The sequence below is a fragment of the Ostrinia furnacalis genome, unplaced genomic scaffold (assembly GCF_004193835.3).
Source record: "Ostrinia furnacalis isolate ACB-3 unplaced genomic scaffold, ASM419383v2 OfSCF2155, whole genome shotgun sequence".
Lineage (NCBI taxonomy): Eukaryota > Metazoa > Arthropoda > Insecta > Lepidoptera > Crambidae > Ostrinia > Ostrinia furnacalis.
The window spans coordinates 452,896-470,226 of NW_021132394.1; the positions used below are offsets into that span (position 1 = coordinate 452,896).

Consider the following 17,331-nt stretch of genomic DNA (forward strand, 5'->3'; position numbering starts at 1 on the left):
TTATATATATAGATTCTTCCGAACTTAAGTGGTTTTTGTGTTGAGGTCTTAGCCTTGAACCAAACCATAATGAAAATAGCCATAATGACGTCCACCGATTACAGGATAACCTGTCATAACAAAAGGGCGTGAGGAGGCACTCGTCCTGACATGTCCCTCCGATAGGCTTATCACACGCCCTTATCGCGCACCTGAGTGTGGAGATAACAACGTCATCAATATACGCTGCCTTGAGGAGTAATTACGTAGGCAAAATTCGGCTTTAATATGTCCCGCCATTTTGGACCATTAATCAATCCGGGCAGTGATGTGCGAGTTTTCGGAGTCGATTGTTTAAAAAATCGATTGGAAGTCTTTGGCAGTTAAAGAAATCGTTTTATTTTACAGATTATAACGATTATAAATTGAACAATATTGAACTAAGAAAAGACATGATGGGTTCAGCACAATGTTTATTATTAATGCAAATCGTAATTTAAAAATCTAAAGCATAATATGTTGCTATGCCATAGATTCATAATAATATCTAAAAAAACAAATGGTTAGGAATTTGGATTGGAAACTAATTACACTAATGAACGTTTGTGTCCGATTTCTGAAGTTCTAAACCCAGCGCGACAAGGCCGTTGTTTCCAAAAATATCGATGTAAAGGTCTCGTGAAATCGATCATGATCACGTGATCGTAACATCGCAACCACAAGGCAACGGGCACACATCGATTAATCCCGCACAGCCGATTAGGGGCACTTTCAATCAAGATTGTTTGCCAGACTGCTCGAGTTTGCACAGAAAATGATTGACCTACTTGCTGTACCTAGTTTTGTTTAAGACCGGCGCAGTGACATGTTGTCTTGACAGATTGTTTAAGCTGTACGAGTGGGAATGTCATTGCGTTGGTTAAAGCTATGAATGTTGCGATAAATGCACTGGATGGTGCAAAAGTTGGACCCCANCGACCCCATTCGTTGGGGAAAAAAATTCCACCATTAATTGTAATAGTACCATCATTTAGCATGCCTCTAAATAAATTGACAGTGCAATTTCTTTCTACATAATACACAAAATTAACAGAAAGTACGTAATATGTTGACGACGTAGCACTTAAAAATGAACAGGCATATCTTTTGTGAATAGAAAATCCGTTTACTGCGAAAGGGCAGTAATGATACTGGTCTGAATACAAGTCAGACTTACGTTGTTGTTCCATTTGTAAGATTCCATGTACCCTCCATCAGAATAATAGACTCAGGCCCATTCAGTCTGACCTAGTAACTAAAGCTTACTTCAGTCCAAAGCTTTATCGGATTCAGTGCCATTCTGCGAGTTCTAGCATCTAGAACAATTCGAAGCACGCCATCTATTGTTCGACGCGGGTTGTTCTTGTCTTATGTAGGCATTGAGACTTTTGGTGTATCGGAAAGATTGACCTCTTAAACTTTGCTCGGGAATAGGCTTTTGTTAGGTATTTACTGTCTGTAGCCAGACCAATCTTCCTAACTGGATTCTACATTAGACAGTCAATAGCATTAGTGTCTGAATTGGTTTGCCTGAATTATTTAGACGATTTCTGTTCCAATATACATCAATCAGTCACGAGTCGAAGGAAGTCTACAAAAGCTTGCCCTGATGAAGATGATACATGTACAGTAAGAGTAACGTAAATATCATTCTGTCAAAGCAAACAACCGAGCAATATTAACCCTTAATCAAACGGCTTGTCTCATCAAAACCGGGGCAAAAGTAGATAAACGCAAAGATTCTTGGCGACCGGCAGACGCTACCGAACAAGATGGCCACTCGGCCGACCTAATTGCAACCGTTCAACGACACTCAACCCGGTTGCTGCAGCTCCATTGGGGGTGGGTTGCCAACCGGACAGATTTGTAAAGGACAGTCCCAGTTTGTTGGGCATGAATGAATTAGCGTTTGGTTTACTGACGTAAGGTTTGGAACAAAAAATTGGATTTAAACAATGTTGATGGCAAAATAAGATGGCCCATGGTGTTGCAGGCTTAGGACTTCAGTTTAAATTACTATTGGTTTTGAATTCCATATCATCAATGAATTTTTCGGAGCTCTCGATGCTGCGTACAAATGTGACATTGGATAATGCAGTACAGGTAACATGTAGGTATGTATGTAAAGAGAGAATATACCTAATGATAACCAGAATAATTTTATAGCTATACAGTAGTATACGATGAAGTCTATAAAGAGTTGACTTTCAATTTGGATTATGGTAATGTTCACAACGATATTAAGCTGTTGGCTGCATGTTTATTTTTACGTGTCCCCAACATAAACGTGAAATGTCGTCTCCCTTGTCACGCCCCCTCCACAAGGGTTAATGGCTGACACGCATTTAAGATGTTTATGTTATTGGTGTTATAAATAACGTTACGATAATCGCTTTATGTAATGCTTCCAAGGGTCGTTATTATTTGTTCGTAAATTACGAAGGCGAATTGTTTCCCCTTAAAGTAAGCCGATTTCCTTGTATTATAACACTTAAAGTGATAATAAAACCTGTATTTAAAATTTATAGCTAATTCTTCTAAATATTTTTATCAGTAATATTGGAAAATCGTCTAACAAGACGAAGCATTATTATACCCAATATCTGCTATCAAATCAGCTCCAGCCGAAGCTATTAATCACAAAGCAGACCCATCATTACATGACACAAGACTTCAAAACTCCCCAGAGGTCACCCAATTCTGATCCTTCAATATTGATTAACGCGATAACCAATTTTGCGAAGTTCCCCATTTCAATGCTAAGTTGATCGGGAGACTTGTAGGAGTAACATGCCAACTTGCCAACATTTAAAGTTAGCATAAGCAAGCATAATTTCCGCATGAGATGCTGGGAACCATAGGTCGTAAAGTCCCCCTAGAACCCCCTTCCCACCCCTTGTGTACTGTACGGTTTATGAGGTACTTAACCCTTGCTTTTTGGCAAAGCTTTTGTATGTACTCGAGCTGACGATACGAGAATATTTCTTGCTCCAATGGCAGATGGTGTCATTGAACTTATTCGGACAGATTAGGTACTGGTAAATCTAGACAGCAACAGTTATCTAGGGTACAAGATGAAAGGATGACTCATAATCTGCAGACCTTCTTCCGTCCCCGTAAAGTAAAATAAGTATTTTCTCGATAGATGGAAGTGTGGTGATCATACAATATACCTACATATAGTTCCCATGTGAGATTAATTAACTATGACGTCAAAATTAATTTAAGAGGCCACATATTAGGAGAAACCAGCAAAAATAAAGTTCCGAGGACAATAAACCAAAGACAAAATGTGAGAACGAGAGATCTTAAGAAGATATTTAGTCACTTAATTCAGGATACGCCCAACGAGCCTCAATGATATAATTAAGGTTTCCTAATTCCCCAAATTGTATTGGGAGCTCGAACATCAAGGGATATGCCCTGTAAGACTTGACATGCTATTAGTGGCTAAGGATTTTTAGGGCAATGAATCACTACTTGAATTATTGATAGACAGATAAATAATTTATGTGCAAACACTTATTAACACACATAATTAGTACAGTTGCTACAAAACAATAAATGAGAAAGCAGGAGACAAAGATAAACACGTATAAACAAAATTTTAATTGTGAATTAAATTAAAATTTTAATTGACACAATAGTCATCATCATTGCAAGATGTCCACTGCTGAACATAGGCCTCGCCAATGATTTCCAGATCAGTCGTTTGGTAGCGGCAGTAATAAAAGTAGACATAGTAATAATAAGGTATACATTGAGAGCTACACAATGTGAAATACGGATAACTTAATTTCCTCCCACGTGGCAACGTAATGAATAGTTAACGAATCAAAGGACACGCACAATTTAATGGTCCTGTAAAATCCTAACAACGAAAATGTCATCAATCCAAACAAACAAGCCGCGATGACCCGTTTTATTGCGGCCCTTTAAATTATGCATGCCATCGAAATGAGTACATCATTTTATGGCTCAGTAAAAAGGCTATAGACATCTCAGGTGTAGGTTAGCAATTCATTTGCCAAAGGTCGATGCCGGAATCCAATTTCATTCATATTAAATTCAGGTGTATAGGTGTAAGTGTTTGAACGTTTATTTTCACTTTGCCTGCTTTCTTGGTCATTTTCGGCGTAAATGCCAATCAGATATGATTATTTTCATTTTTACACAGACTGAAACCTTTATGAACTTTAAACAAGATTTCTCGTTGGATTTATCTATAAGGGCCTTTAGATTGTGTTGGCTTTTATCGTAGAATTCAGGTTAATCAAAGAACTTGAGTAAATCTACTTGGATAAACACATCTTTGTATGAAAAAATGTTTTTGATGGTGACTAATTGTATCTGTCCAATTGTTTGGCTTGTCAAATAGCTTTTACATAGTTTCAACTGTTATTGTCTCTAGTTTTAGAACATAATTATCGTGACTCATCATTTAACCTTATCCTTGTTACCGGTCAGCGCAAAACATCGTGTCTGTTTAATCACTTGACATTGGCCAAGCCGGTGTGCCCAAGCGCACGATTACCATAAAGAAATTAAATAATCGTGACGTAAAAACAAACGACTCTATGTTCTATCATCGTATTTCAATTTCAAAAGGTGTTAAGTTTGCATGACTCCGAGGTCATAAAGATAGCATGAAGGCGCTGGATACCATTGGTGCCGCTACCAACCGTGCTATGTGGAAATCATTGGGGAAGGCCTATGTTCAGTAGTGGACGTCCTGTGGCTGAAATGATGATGATGAAAGTTTTGCACTGAAGTGTAGTCCGGGTCAATGACTGACCGATTTTTCTAACTCAAAGAGAAATTGAACAAGATATCAGACGTTACATCGATAACAGTCGTCACATACCAACTTATCTATTGAGTAGCTCGGTTACTTCACATGATATTATGAAATGTGCAAATATCTCGAAGATAAAAATGCGTGCGTGATTCAATGCGCAAATCAAAAAATTTCTTTTTAATGCGTGCACGTTAACCTTCAAATCTTTTTTTACTTTGTTCAAGGCACCTCAAATGTAATACCTAAATGAATCATTGCTGTAAACAATATAACACCGACCGACTAGTCTGATATTTTGCATGTATTCGAACGATGTAATAACTTTCGATATCATGTAAACATTGTGTAAAATATACACCCAATCTTTACGGTCTTTATGTTCACTAATTGTGCTATCAGTATCAGCATATGCTGCTGACTTTGAAGTAAAAGGCTTCTTGCCCTTTTAAATATTCAGTATTTGTTTCGTACAATTCCCTCAAAGTTTTCTCATCAACCCCCTTTTCCCCGGACAAAAAACAGCTGAAAGCCTTCAATAATTATGTGGAACAATTCCCTACCCTGTAGGCGTAAAACGTACCCACACCCCTTGTTTAATTATGCACCACTTAACTGCAAAGTGCATCCCACAGGGAGTTTTATAGTCTCGTAAATAGTGCACAAGTTTGTTGGCCGAGGAAAATAAATATTCATAAATCAACCTAAAAACTTAAGCTTTTAAATCAACAAGTGCTCTTGGTGTTTTTATTACAGCGTTGAAAATTTTCGTTTCTTTTCTTAAATGTTTTATGTCTACTCCAGTTTCAGAATTCTTTCTGTTAGTTATATTTCGTTACAGTAATTTTTAGTCACATCTTTTGTCAGTTTAGTAATAATCGTTAGATTTATGCCTGCACATTTGTACAATAACATAATTACCTATTTCAGTTTATTGAAATTACAGACCCTTACAATTTTCTGAATTCTTGAATGAGAACTTTCTCAATTTCTTCCTCCCACGCGGGCGCTTAGTGCATCGTCGCTTGCAGCACTTTATCAAATGACTCGGCCATCAGATTTCACAGACTCATCGGACAGACGATCGTTCACGAGGGTAGGTGGCGCTGGCACCGACACAGGCCATTCATCATTTTGTTTGCGTGTAACAATTACTGCGATCAGTCCACGTTCAAACAACTGGGTCGATGTAGCGAATGAAATTATTTCGGAAGGTTGAACGAAAATTTCATTAGGCCTCCCTATGTGAAGAAGGAAATTGGACCGAGTGTTCGTTTTAATCTAAATGAATTTATAAAATCACTATCTCGATCTGCTTGACCCCGATCGAGGATCTTGCCAGCACTAATAAAAGAACAGCGACTACAAAAGTTAATAAAACTTAAGAGAGACATAAATTTTTTATTGAATTTCTTTATCTGATAGATATGCTTCACAATTTCAATTATACTACAGACAAACCCGAAAAATTGTAGTCACATGCTCTTTGGAGAAAAGCTCAATGCTGCCAGGATCATTTGTGATTTACTGATATATGCACGCTGTGGTAGTCACGTACCAGCAAATCGTTTCGTCCCTCCTTTCATCCCCCATTTCTCTTACGTCAATGCCATGTCCTTGTCCGTTTTCTTTGGGTAATGCACCGTCCTTAAGAAAGGTCAACTTATTCCTAGTCACGCTATTTAAAAGTTAACCTTCTAAAGTATTTTTTCTTTTTATCTGACTCATTTCTTATTTGCTGGTCATAAACTTCGTACTTACGCAGGTTTCTTTGAAAAATAGTTTTACAAATAAATTGCTCCATCTAAGTTAGAAGCGTCTCACATTCCCTTTGCGAAGTTAATAGAATCCTGTTACCCGATATTTATTCAATTTCTAGCTTTTTGGATCTATTCCCGTCATAAACTGAATCTTTGTGTGGTTATTCTTAATTTCTTATACATTAAAAATATTCACACATCTGATGTCAGTTTTTCAACGTGAACTGACTGAATATCCGTAGTAGAACACAATTACTTACTCCCACTCTTCGTGGCTGTCTAAGACAAAAATATGCACCTCAAAAATACCAGGCCTCCTCAATCTTTCTGGCCAGATCGAGTAGTGTAGTTAAATCCTTCATTTGCCTCTGTTCTCTGGTAAAAAGAAGGTCCAGTGGAGACTAAAATGATCTTCCCAACCAGTTCGGCCAGTGTGAACTAAATCTTTCATTTACTTCTGGTAAATTAGAGGGAGTCGTGCTCCTGTAGGAAAATGGAGAGGCCCAGAACAGACGGTGAAACGCAACTGCTGCAACGAAACTGCAACTGCTAGTTACTTTTGAGTTGCATTTAAGTTTCTGTCATTGCGTCCGTTGGGAGACCACACATGACGCGACCAGTTTGAAACTTTCAGTTTCATTCATAATAATCATCAGAAAGTTGCAGTTTCGTTGCAATTACGTTTCACCGTCTGTTCTGGGCCTTAATGACCTGATAATGATGACAACTTCTGAACGATCTCCTTGTTACCCAACGGTTGAGTGATTGCATGTTAAAGGATCTTCGGTTCTAATTAGATTCTCCTTGTTTCAGATCTAGAGGGTTGTCGGGCGTGGTGCGGGCGGCGGCCGCGGTCCCGACACCATGGCTACCGTGGAGGGGCGGCCGGCGCAGTATGGCGTCTCACTGCGGCAGCTGCGCGAGCTGATGGAGTCGCGCGGCGCCGAGGGGTTGGCCAAGATCAACGCGCTCGGCGGGCCGCAGGAGCTATGCAAGAAACTGTACACATCGCCCACAGATGGTCTGTATCTGCTTAATACTAGCTTGCTCTAAGGCTTGTCTAAGAGTATCCGCTAAAGTTTGGCCAGGTGCATGGGTCGGGAAACGCGTCGAGCGCATATACTGTTCATGTTATTATTCGATACAGACCTGCGTGCGCGAGCTTTAGCGGAGACCCTAAAGCATCTACACGGGGCGGTTGGGCTGGCAAGTCATGCTTGACATCCTACTACTTAAGAGCAGGGTGATCAGGATGTCGAGCGTCTCTCGCGAGCCCATGCGCCTGGTGTGGACGAAGCTTAAGGTTTCCTGCTTTAAATTTTGTAGGTCACAACTTCAAAATGTAATTGATGCAGAATTTGATTGCCAGCGTCTTTCCGATTCGTACGTTTAACGGACAGCAAAATCCATTCATTTTGTGAAGCCGTTACTCTATGCTCATGATTAACGAAAAACGCCCATTGCAAACCATAGTTTAGGTTTAAACTTGCATCAAGCTGAAACTAAAATTTACATAGGTAAACATTGTTTCCAAACATTATTTACTACTCGCCAACGATGTTTACTCCCTTAGAAATTCGATTCGACCCTGAGACGTCAGGCCCTGCTTAGCCCGCGAAAAGTATTAGGTGTCAATTTTCCACATAATACACGTCAGTCACCGGGCCCGGCGAGACATGGACCGCCTTTAAGCAGACCCTCACGTTTTTATCGGATCACTCAGAGGGCTACTACGAAACGCTAATACGTAGTTTCGGGTCTATCTATCACTGTTGCTCATGCTTTTCGCGAGAAGGATGGCAACATTCGAAAATTCGGATAACGTTTTTCGGAGTAACCCCGCAGAGCACCAGGCATAGAATTCTGAAGCAGCATTTGAAGCACAGAGATTCTTACTGCAATACTGGTAAGGTCTAAAACTCTATACACGTTTGGGTGTATTATTTTCTCTATGATCAGCACGTGACGTAATATAGTGTGGATGTAGCATCGTGTATTGTTGATGACTTCTTCCGCATACCTGATTCAATGAAAAAACAATGGGATCCATGCAGTATTTTCCCAGCACGGGTTCCCATCCCACATTGATTTCTTTGGGTTTGTTTGACGCAATGATCCCAATTTTAGCGTGGAAATCAAAGATTCATTTGTTGGAATAACAGTTGAAATCTCACTTTCCAGTTAAATGTTTAATTGTTTACCTAACCTGGCCTTCGCGTGACGCCATGTTGTTTTTCAAAGTACCTAATACAAAATTAACGTGTCAACGTACCTTTGCCTGACAACTGAAAAATAACGAAAAGTAGGTAGCCTGTGCCTATTCTAACCCCTAAGTAAATTCTTAGTCTGACCATTACTTTTATGAAGAAAACCAACAAAGGGCTCTTTCACGATCTCCGTTCCGAGTAAAGTTCTAAGTAGCAATAACTTCCTGATTATCATTATTTAGCAAATAAAAGTAAAAAGTATTGGATCATCAAAGTTTGTAATTGTCAGGGTTTCGTTGCTACTCGTGCTTTAAGCAGCAAGTAGCCTACCTACTTGACACTTTACTCAAAGATGGTGAACGAACCCATAATATGAAAACAGTTTACTGCTGTTAATTCGCTTCAACAAATAGAGATCCTGAAACTGTTACACAGTGAATCAGTTTAATAATAGTCGGTACAATATGCAGGCTAGCTTAAAAGGACAATTAATCAGACTTAAATATAGACCAGCTAAACACAGCAACTATTACAAACGGAACCATGATATCATCTACTATTATCTGTTTCTACTAAAACAATAATGTTAGTGAGTAATTTTGATCGGTCACTACTCACTAAAACTTGTGCTAAAACATAGTAACAAACTGTGACTAAAGTGAAGGTTTTTTGCTAGGAAATAAAAATCAACTTACTATTTAATTTTATTTATACCTTTTTATACTCTAGCGGCATGCTTGGTGATAGAAAGAATTTTTAGTTAAATCGTTTATCAACATTCGTTTTTTTTTTCTATTTTCTTTACTTGACTTTTAAATTTCCAATTTTCTACTAGTCGCATAAGGCAAGAAATAATGAATTATGTAACATACCTATCGTCAGAATAACGCAATTTGATGTAAATTAATTTTATAGAAAAAAAAAAACAGAAATAAGCAACAGGTTTCGTGTAACTAGTGTTTTTTCAATTTATTTGTTTATCATTCGTTGAGATATTTGAACAAAATCGGTAGTAACAATTACATTATCGATTGCCGAAGCATAATCGGTAAGCTTTCCGGTATCAGCTCCGTTATGTCATTCATAATTCATTGTGTACCGGTAGCCATGTAAGGGACAATGGGAATCCAGGACATGTTTGGAATGTGATGTGAGCTGATCATTTTTAGTGGCTACAAGGCATGGGAAATGAAAACCGGCCAAGTGCAAGTCGAACCTTTTCTGTAAAAACTTATAGGTGTAAAAGGTTTGCTCCTGAAATTAAAGTTTTTGAACGGAAAAAGGTAAAAATTGCGTTTGCTGTACGATTATGAGAGTCCCACTTAAATGTTTATTTAATTTAATTTTTAACTATCAAGGTTTATGAGATACAGTCTGGTGACAGACAACCCGAATTTTTAATAATAGCACATTTCTTTATTACTTCCACAACTTACTTAGCTAGTAACATAATTCGTGCCTTTAACTTCTTTTTTTTTCTTTTTCATAATTACTGACCAATGTTGATGTAATTTTAATGTCAATAGTTATTCTAATACAGTTAATCCTAAACCAAATAGGTTTATTTAGTGAGAATAAATTCTACTAAGATTAAGTATACTACATTAGGTACTAAGTGCGTGCTGTAACGTCATGTTGTTTTCCTCATTAAGCCGCCTCTTAAAATAGATTCCATCGTAATGTTTGCTTCAATATTTAAAATTCAGCATACAATGCGAGGCCGTTTTAATTATACCTAAACGACATAGATTATGCGCTTCCCGATGTGTCATAGTTATCATCAAAATTTTGTGCTAAAATTGTGCTATACTAAGCCATAACACTTTTGCCGTATTTTGCTGATATAATATTTAATATGACCGTTAGTAATACAGTAAATGCTAGAAACTAAAGTTATACAAGTATTCCTTATAACACCGCATTTGTGAAGTCAATCACAATAAATCCAGCAATAAAAGTAATCGTCAGTGTAATAAACACTATCGCAAACAAGCCATTCAAACGCTATACTTTTAAAATCGACTTAGATTTTATCTATCCTTTTAGATTACGGTACGAATTCACGTCATAACTATTAAAATGAAATAGTCATGTTTCCTGTATCAGACCTAGATTTTATCTATCCTTTTAGATTACGAATTCACGTCATAACTATTGAAATGAAATAGTCATGTTTCCTGTATCAAACCTAAACCCATTTATATGTCAAATCTTAATAATAATTCGATAACAATCTCCCCTGAAAACTTTACACTGCAACAACATCCAAACGTATCCCCGAAATCGTTACACGTAACAAGAAATTCCAAAACTTGCAATCTCATCTGTACGCGTGTTCCCGGGATAAGTGGACCGCAATCGGTTGAGGTGACGCGGGTATATCTCTAGAGACGTGCCGGGGCCCGCCAGATCCCGGGAGGCCATGTTTTATCTCCTGCTTTGATGATAAATGCCCCAGATTTGTCTTGATGAATGCGGCTCAGATAATGTTGACCTTAAATGGACAGATTGACAAACGTATGCGACGAAAGTAGTGAAACAGAAATAACTGGTATTTGTTGACAATGCAATGAAACTACAGCTATAAAACTACCAGTTACTTTGTACAGACGCGATGAGTCAAACGAAACAGGGACACGACAAAGTCGTAAATGTAGCTCATACAGACAATGGCGCTGTTAATACTTAACATATAAGAAACTTCCGAACAGAAAATATTTCCCGTATTGTTCGCAAGCCCGAGGGTCGAACTATCAACATAACAATCTAGCATTGACCTTCGTAGGAGATCGACGGTGACACTATCTCGGAATCGCTACACTACGCTGACGGCGCGATTCGTATAACGCTTATTTCTCTGAACTCGATGCGATGACAAATCGGACACGCCTCTTATCGACACACAAGTGCCTAACGACACATTTGTCCATTGAACCTTTGAAAAATATCGATTACCCGTATTCTAAACACGTAACACATAGCCAAAGCAATTTGGAGTTCGACGCTGAAGTCAAAACATTCCCCGGAGCATAAAAGTTCGTCTATTAATATAAAACCCAGAACAAATGCCAACTCGAATATATCGAAACTTGCCGTAGTTTAAGGTTATATTGATTTGCTAAAGCCGGAATCGCGAGAACGAAGGAGCTACAATGTGAGGGTATTCAATCGAATAGCCCTCATTCCAGAATTTACGATACACTAAGTCCCGGCACAATCAATGCAAATAACCTTGATTGAGACGTTGTTACAATCAGCGATAATGCAGAATTAGCGTCTGGAAACAGTGTTAAATCCGAGCGTGATCGTCAAAAGACTGCCAAAGCAAACAGAACCGAAGCCGAAATGAAACTTTTCATTGCGACTGAAGACAATTCCGCAATAACTCCCGCCTAGGCGAGATTAGCATTGGTAAACTTTGATCTGACGGTTTAAACATCGTATTGATCGTTACCGCAGAGGGTAGTGTGTAAATCTCTTTGAACTCTATGAACCCTCCCAAGATTATTATTGTTTCTAACTAAAACATTAAGTTTTCGAAACCGCAGTAAATATTTTCAACGAAACGTTTAACCGCAACTACACTAAACGCATTCCTCTTTTATGGATAAAAAATCCTATCCCTTCATAAAAATGGGTGTTTTATGGAAGCAAAGTATGTGTCGTGTCCTTTTAATGCATCTCATAATCTTGTTACTCACACTTCTCTCATCAAAAAGTAATTAGCGGCAGCTAAAATACATTGTGAGTCAAGCGCCGACGCCATTACACCGATCCATTTTCTTTCCGAGACAGTCCCTCCATCGACGGCGTCTCCGCTAATTTATAAATGGATATGACAGACACTCAAAGGAGTCTTAGCACCGGAATTTAGTGGGGATTTTTATGACCCTCGTAACACCTACTGATTCTTTAATGAGCCCTCGCCCTACTCAGCGGCGTTATACGATGCTGACATCTCTAATTTCGAGGTGATTTTTACGAACTCGCAAAGGAGGCTCAGCAGAATGAATATTAAACAATTACCTTCAAGGATCTTCGAAACTCAAACTCATCGATGGCACGCCCTTTCATCGATTGAGGTGACGACCTCCGAAATCTTTGCGACCGAGTATAATGCCGCATTAAATAAAAAGAAACAGACATAAACTTTTCCGTCTCGTCTACAAATGGAACGGGCGTTGTAACGAGCAATTTTATTTTTGTAACACGCGAGTACATACTCGTACTCTGCTACTGCCGAATGAAATCTAGTGGTTCAGCCAAGTTCGTTGAACCAGCATGATCGATACGCGGAAGGTCTCTTCATGAACTGTGAACTTTGTTCAATGCGAAACTATGAAATTTTAATACCTACAGACCATTATAATCGTAGATGCTTTCAGCTTATTCAATACTTTTACAAATTCATTCGAATACCAGCTGTCACTAATGAGCCAATAGCGCGGGAAATATTTCATTATGTAATATCAGGGAGTTCACCCTGGAAGTCACGCGATTCTCGCCCTTGATTCATAATTTATTAGTTCTATCGAGATTTTCGGTAACAACCGCTAATACATAAACGCCAAATATAAGTTAAGCTCTTATAAATACGACGATTTATATTATCCAGTTACAAAAGCATCATTTCTGCCATAATCTCCGCTAATCGAGCAATAAATCATTGCAAATATAACATTATCTCTGTTTTTCTGTAAATCATCCTGAATTAATAGAGTTAATAGAGCACATAATATATTTTTCTTTCTGCTAACTAATGCATCAAATGTTTTTAACGTTCAAAGTGTTCCATTGGCTGCACGTCGATGCCACCACAAGGTTCTATTAGTGGAACTCAAACAAGCTACAGCAGCATAAATGCACAACCTTTTTAGACGGTGCTGCTCCGAGAAATATTCAGGTCGATTGCCCGACCGAGCGTTAGCTGACTCTTGTTCTTATGCCTTATGAAATAAAGTGGAAACTCGTTTGGGTTTTGCTTTGATATTCTTCGCGGCTGATAGATCGCCCCTGTCAACTGTTTCGCCAAGGAGCACTCGCGCCGGCGAAAAATGATCCTCGTCGCTTTCTCGCCGAATAACGTCTTTATCTAGCGCAAAACGCCTTATTACTCATCTGTATGAGCTTGCGACACCTTTTTCTAATAGCTCTCAACGCAATTAAATATCATCTTCATTTTTTCTGCTGGATCGTTGCCAATTTCTCTATTTATTGTCATATTCGTAATTCTTGTAACGACTGCATTAGACAATTAGCAGGTGGGACCTGAAAGTTGTCGTAATTTCTCTCTATGTGTCACATACTCGTAGTTACTAATTATCGTCGCATATTAGTTCGGAATAGCTATTATCCCGCGGTGACCTTTCCCTGCCCTTCGTATTTGGAGCGCGTTGATGGATACCAGGGTAATCGCTTTGACTTTTATTCGCCTATAAAGTTATCGTGATTGAACGTAATACGTACGCGCCTTCATTGTCTTGTGCTCCTCGTAAAACCGTACGAGATGGCGTCACGTCTGGAATTATACGATTCCTTGGCATTAGGATGAATGAAATTTAATCTGCCTATTCCAGTGGATTGGTCAAATGACCGAGATAGGGTAGGGTACGGGAAACGCTTGCTTTGTATGCATGAGTTGTGCAGTGAATTCAAATTCCGATGGCTTGTACCAGTTACGAGCCAGTTCCAAAATACATGCACCTTACATACATAAATGTCNTATAGGGTTGCCAGGTCCAAAAACACAAAAGCCGGACTATGTGCTTCATTTGGCCGGACATTTTACCCTAAAAGCCGGACATGCGATTGCAATGATTGAAATGAAATGCAATTAGTGAGCTCACGAGTGAGTACTATCATCATCGGTTGCCTAACGTCCTAATGCGTGCGTGCCTTATTCTGTGGCTCGACTTTCGCCTGGCGCGGCAGCCAAATAAAAAGCCTAACAAAAGCCGGACATCGGTTATTTTGGCCGGACACGCAATCAAAAAGCCTAACTATGTCCGGCTTTATCCGGACGCCTGGCAACCCTACATACATACATGTCCATTTTAGAAACTCGTAACGTGCCTGTGTTGGATATCAAAATTTTTGGTCCTATTACACTGACAACAATGATGGTCTTATCATATTACCTAGACTAATCATAATTAACTACAAGTTAGTTCTAGATCCGACTTCCTTTATTCATTAGGGACATAAGTACTAATTTCCCTATCACAGATCTCAATGTAGTCAAAATGATAAAAATAGCTGACCAATAAATCATTGTCACCATGCAGCGTGGGTGTGGATACTTCACGATGTTTTCCTCTATTTTCTAACCAATGTATTCCATCATCCAACCGACTCTTGATTTGTATTTTATTGATACAAATTGATACCCAAGAAGAATTACTTTCAGTAGATTATGTTAAGCACATTCAGCTCCACCACCACATCTTAAAGCGTATTCATGGTAACGCGGCCTGAATGAACTGGTTCGCGAAGGCTGGCGACAAATCCTATTATATCGAGGGTCGATGCAGGCTATTTTTACATCCACTATTTTCGCTTGATACCCGCATTTGTATGGAGTGTTTCCTTTGATTTTTTGTTTTGGGATAGCAAACGGTCTGTCGATGCTGTAAAATCTTCTTTGGTCGCGGCTTCGTCTGCGTGAATTTTGACCTGCTACAGCCTTTGTTATTCAGGTATAGTGTAGCATTTTAATGGTGAAAGAATTTTTGAAACACGCCAATGGTTTTTTAGTATATTCGTTGCAAACATACGAATCTCTCCGCTTTTGGATATTAGTAAGATCATTTCGATAGGTTCAACCGATACTTGTATCAATTTTTTTGATGATGCAGAAAATTTTACAATAACAAGGCATTCTTAATTGACCAATCAATTCTGTTTGTTCACAAATAAAATCTTAACTACCCTCAATGAAAGGCCCTCTATAAAGACACGGTCCACTCTCCTCTAATCTCGTGTCCTCCTGCAATTGACAGCTCACGCAAACGACCTCCGACCTCTCGTCCTTTGTCCCTCCCAGTGCTCGCGTGACATGGGTGTTTCTAGAACATTATCCGCTTCGAACCGGTTTTGCAGAAATTTTAGGGACACGAAATGTGTCGTCTTCAAATCAATAGCTAATTCCGTAATTCTATTGACAATACCTACATTTTGTTCTTGATGACACTTGATCATTTTGTCCCTTATCCTCTACAACGTAGAGTCTAGGTACATTGTGTATGCTTGTCACTATTATAAACCATGGCATTATTTGAAACACCCTCTAATGATCATTTACTGTCGTATTAACCTTATCAAAGCCAACAACCATAAAAAAACACAAGTATTGCTCCCACTGTGACCTGAAAATCTTCCCAATCAAAAGATAACAATGAAGATAATGTGAACCAAAAGCCAGACACGTCCCCCACGGCCTGGTGTGAAATGCCCCATCTCCCACGGGTCACGGCGGGTAGACAAAAAACGCAGTAACACTGTCCAGACAGCTTCCAGAAAATTTAGTGTCATTGCGGGACTGCTTGGTTTGAAAATAAGTTGAGATATATTCTGTACATCTTCAAATTTAAATTGGCTGTGGTTTTCTTGCAGGGTACTTTCTATTTTTAAACATTTTATTTAAGACTTGTCTTTTTTATTCAATTGTGTCTCTGTTTTCTTGAGGATTTAATCATGCATAGAATTAATACTTATTAGAAAGGTAGCTGTAGACAGAAGTTGCAGTGGTGGGGACTAGAGGTCAAATAAGTATAATACACCAATTCAACATTCCTAGAGCTCATAATAGCGTGCGAACAATTATTCACGACAATTAAAGAGTAACACGATATTAAATATAGAAACGGTAATGACAGACACTGCTAATTGCTCCATTTAGTTCGTACTAAGTAGCAACTTTTTAGAACAATATTATGTCATACACACATACACTATCAATGTGGCTATTGGATACTGATTTAGTCAATGCACTCAAATCATAATGACTAAAATGTATCTTCTCAAATACATCTTTAGTGCAACAAAGGAACATAATTATGTTATGTTCAAAAGGACAGTCTCTGAGCTGAGCGTCCTATTATGCGTCCAAAGCACTACCTATCTATACCAGTGACAAGCAAAGCCCATTTACCAGTATGATGGAAGCCATCTCAAATGCATATTAATATCATAATTCACGCTATAAAGCATTTACAAGGCCTCCAGCAATTAAACTTAACCCATGAGGTTAAGAAGACCCGCCTACCCGATTTAACATCTTCCCTGCCATGACGTCGATTGCCTCATTTGTTTTTTGGTTCCCTCATTTGTAGACCCGAATGAATGTGATTAATTTTTTAACCTTATAAAGTTGCCCGAATTTTTTCGAGCGTAATAAAACAATTTGAGATGCTTGGGGAAACTTGGAAACTCGAACTTTGGTCCAATAGACAAGGGAGGGAATTCAGATGCATAATCATTCACAACCGTACATATTACAATAGCTGATGTTATAAATGCGAAAATAACTAACTCTGTCTGTTACCTTTTCATG

The 17,331-nt window shown here is 38.7% G+C and overlaps 1 protein-coding gene across 1 annotated transcript in view; it reads left to right on the top strand.

The window, feature by feature from the left end:
* The window catches only part of PMCA (plasma membrane calcium-transporting ATPase 3), a 150,587-nt gene that overhangs the window by 55,736 nt on the left and 77,520 nt on the right, over window positions 1-17,331 (top strand). Inside the window, exon 3 of the mRNA XM_028307276.1 lies at window positions 7,387-7,594. Within this exon, the coding sequence (XP_028163077.1) occupies window positions 7,438-7,594 (157 nt within the window). The 5' untranslated portion in view covers window positions 7,387-7,437. The remainder of the gene's footprint in view (window positions 1-7,386; window positions 7,595-17,331) is intronic.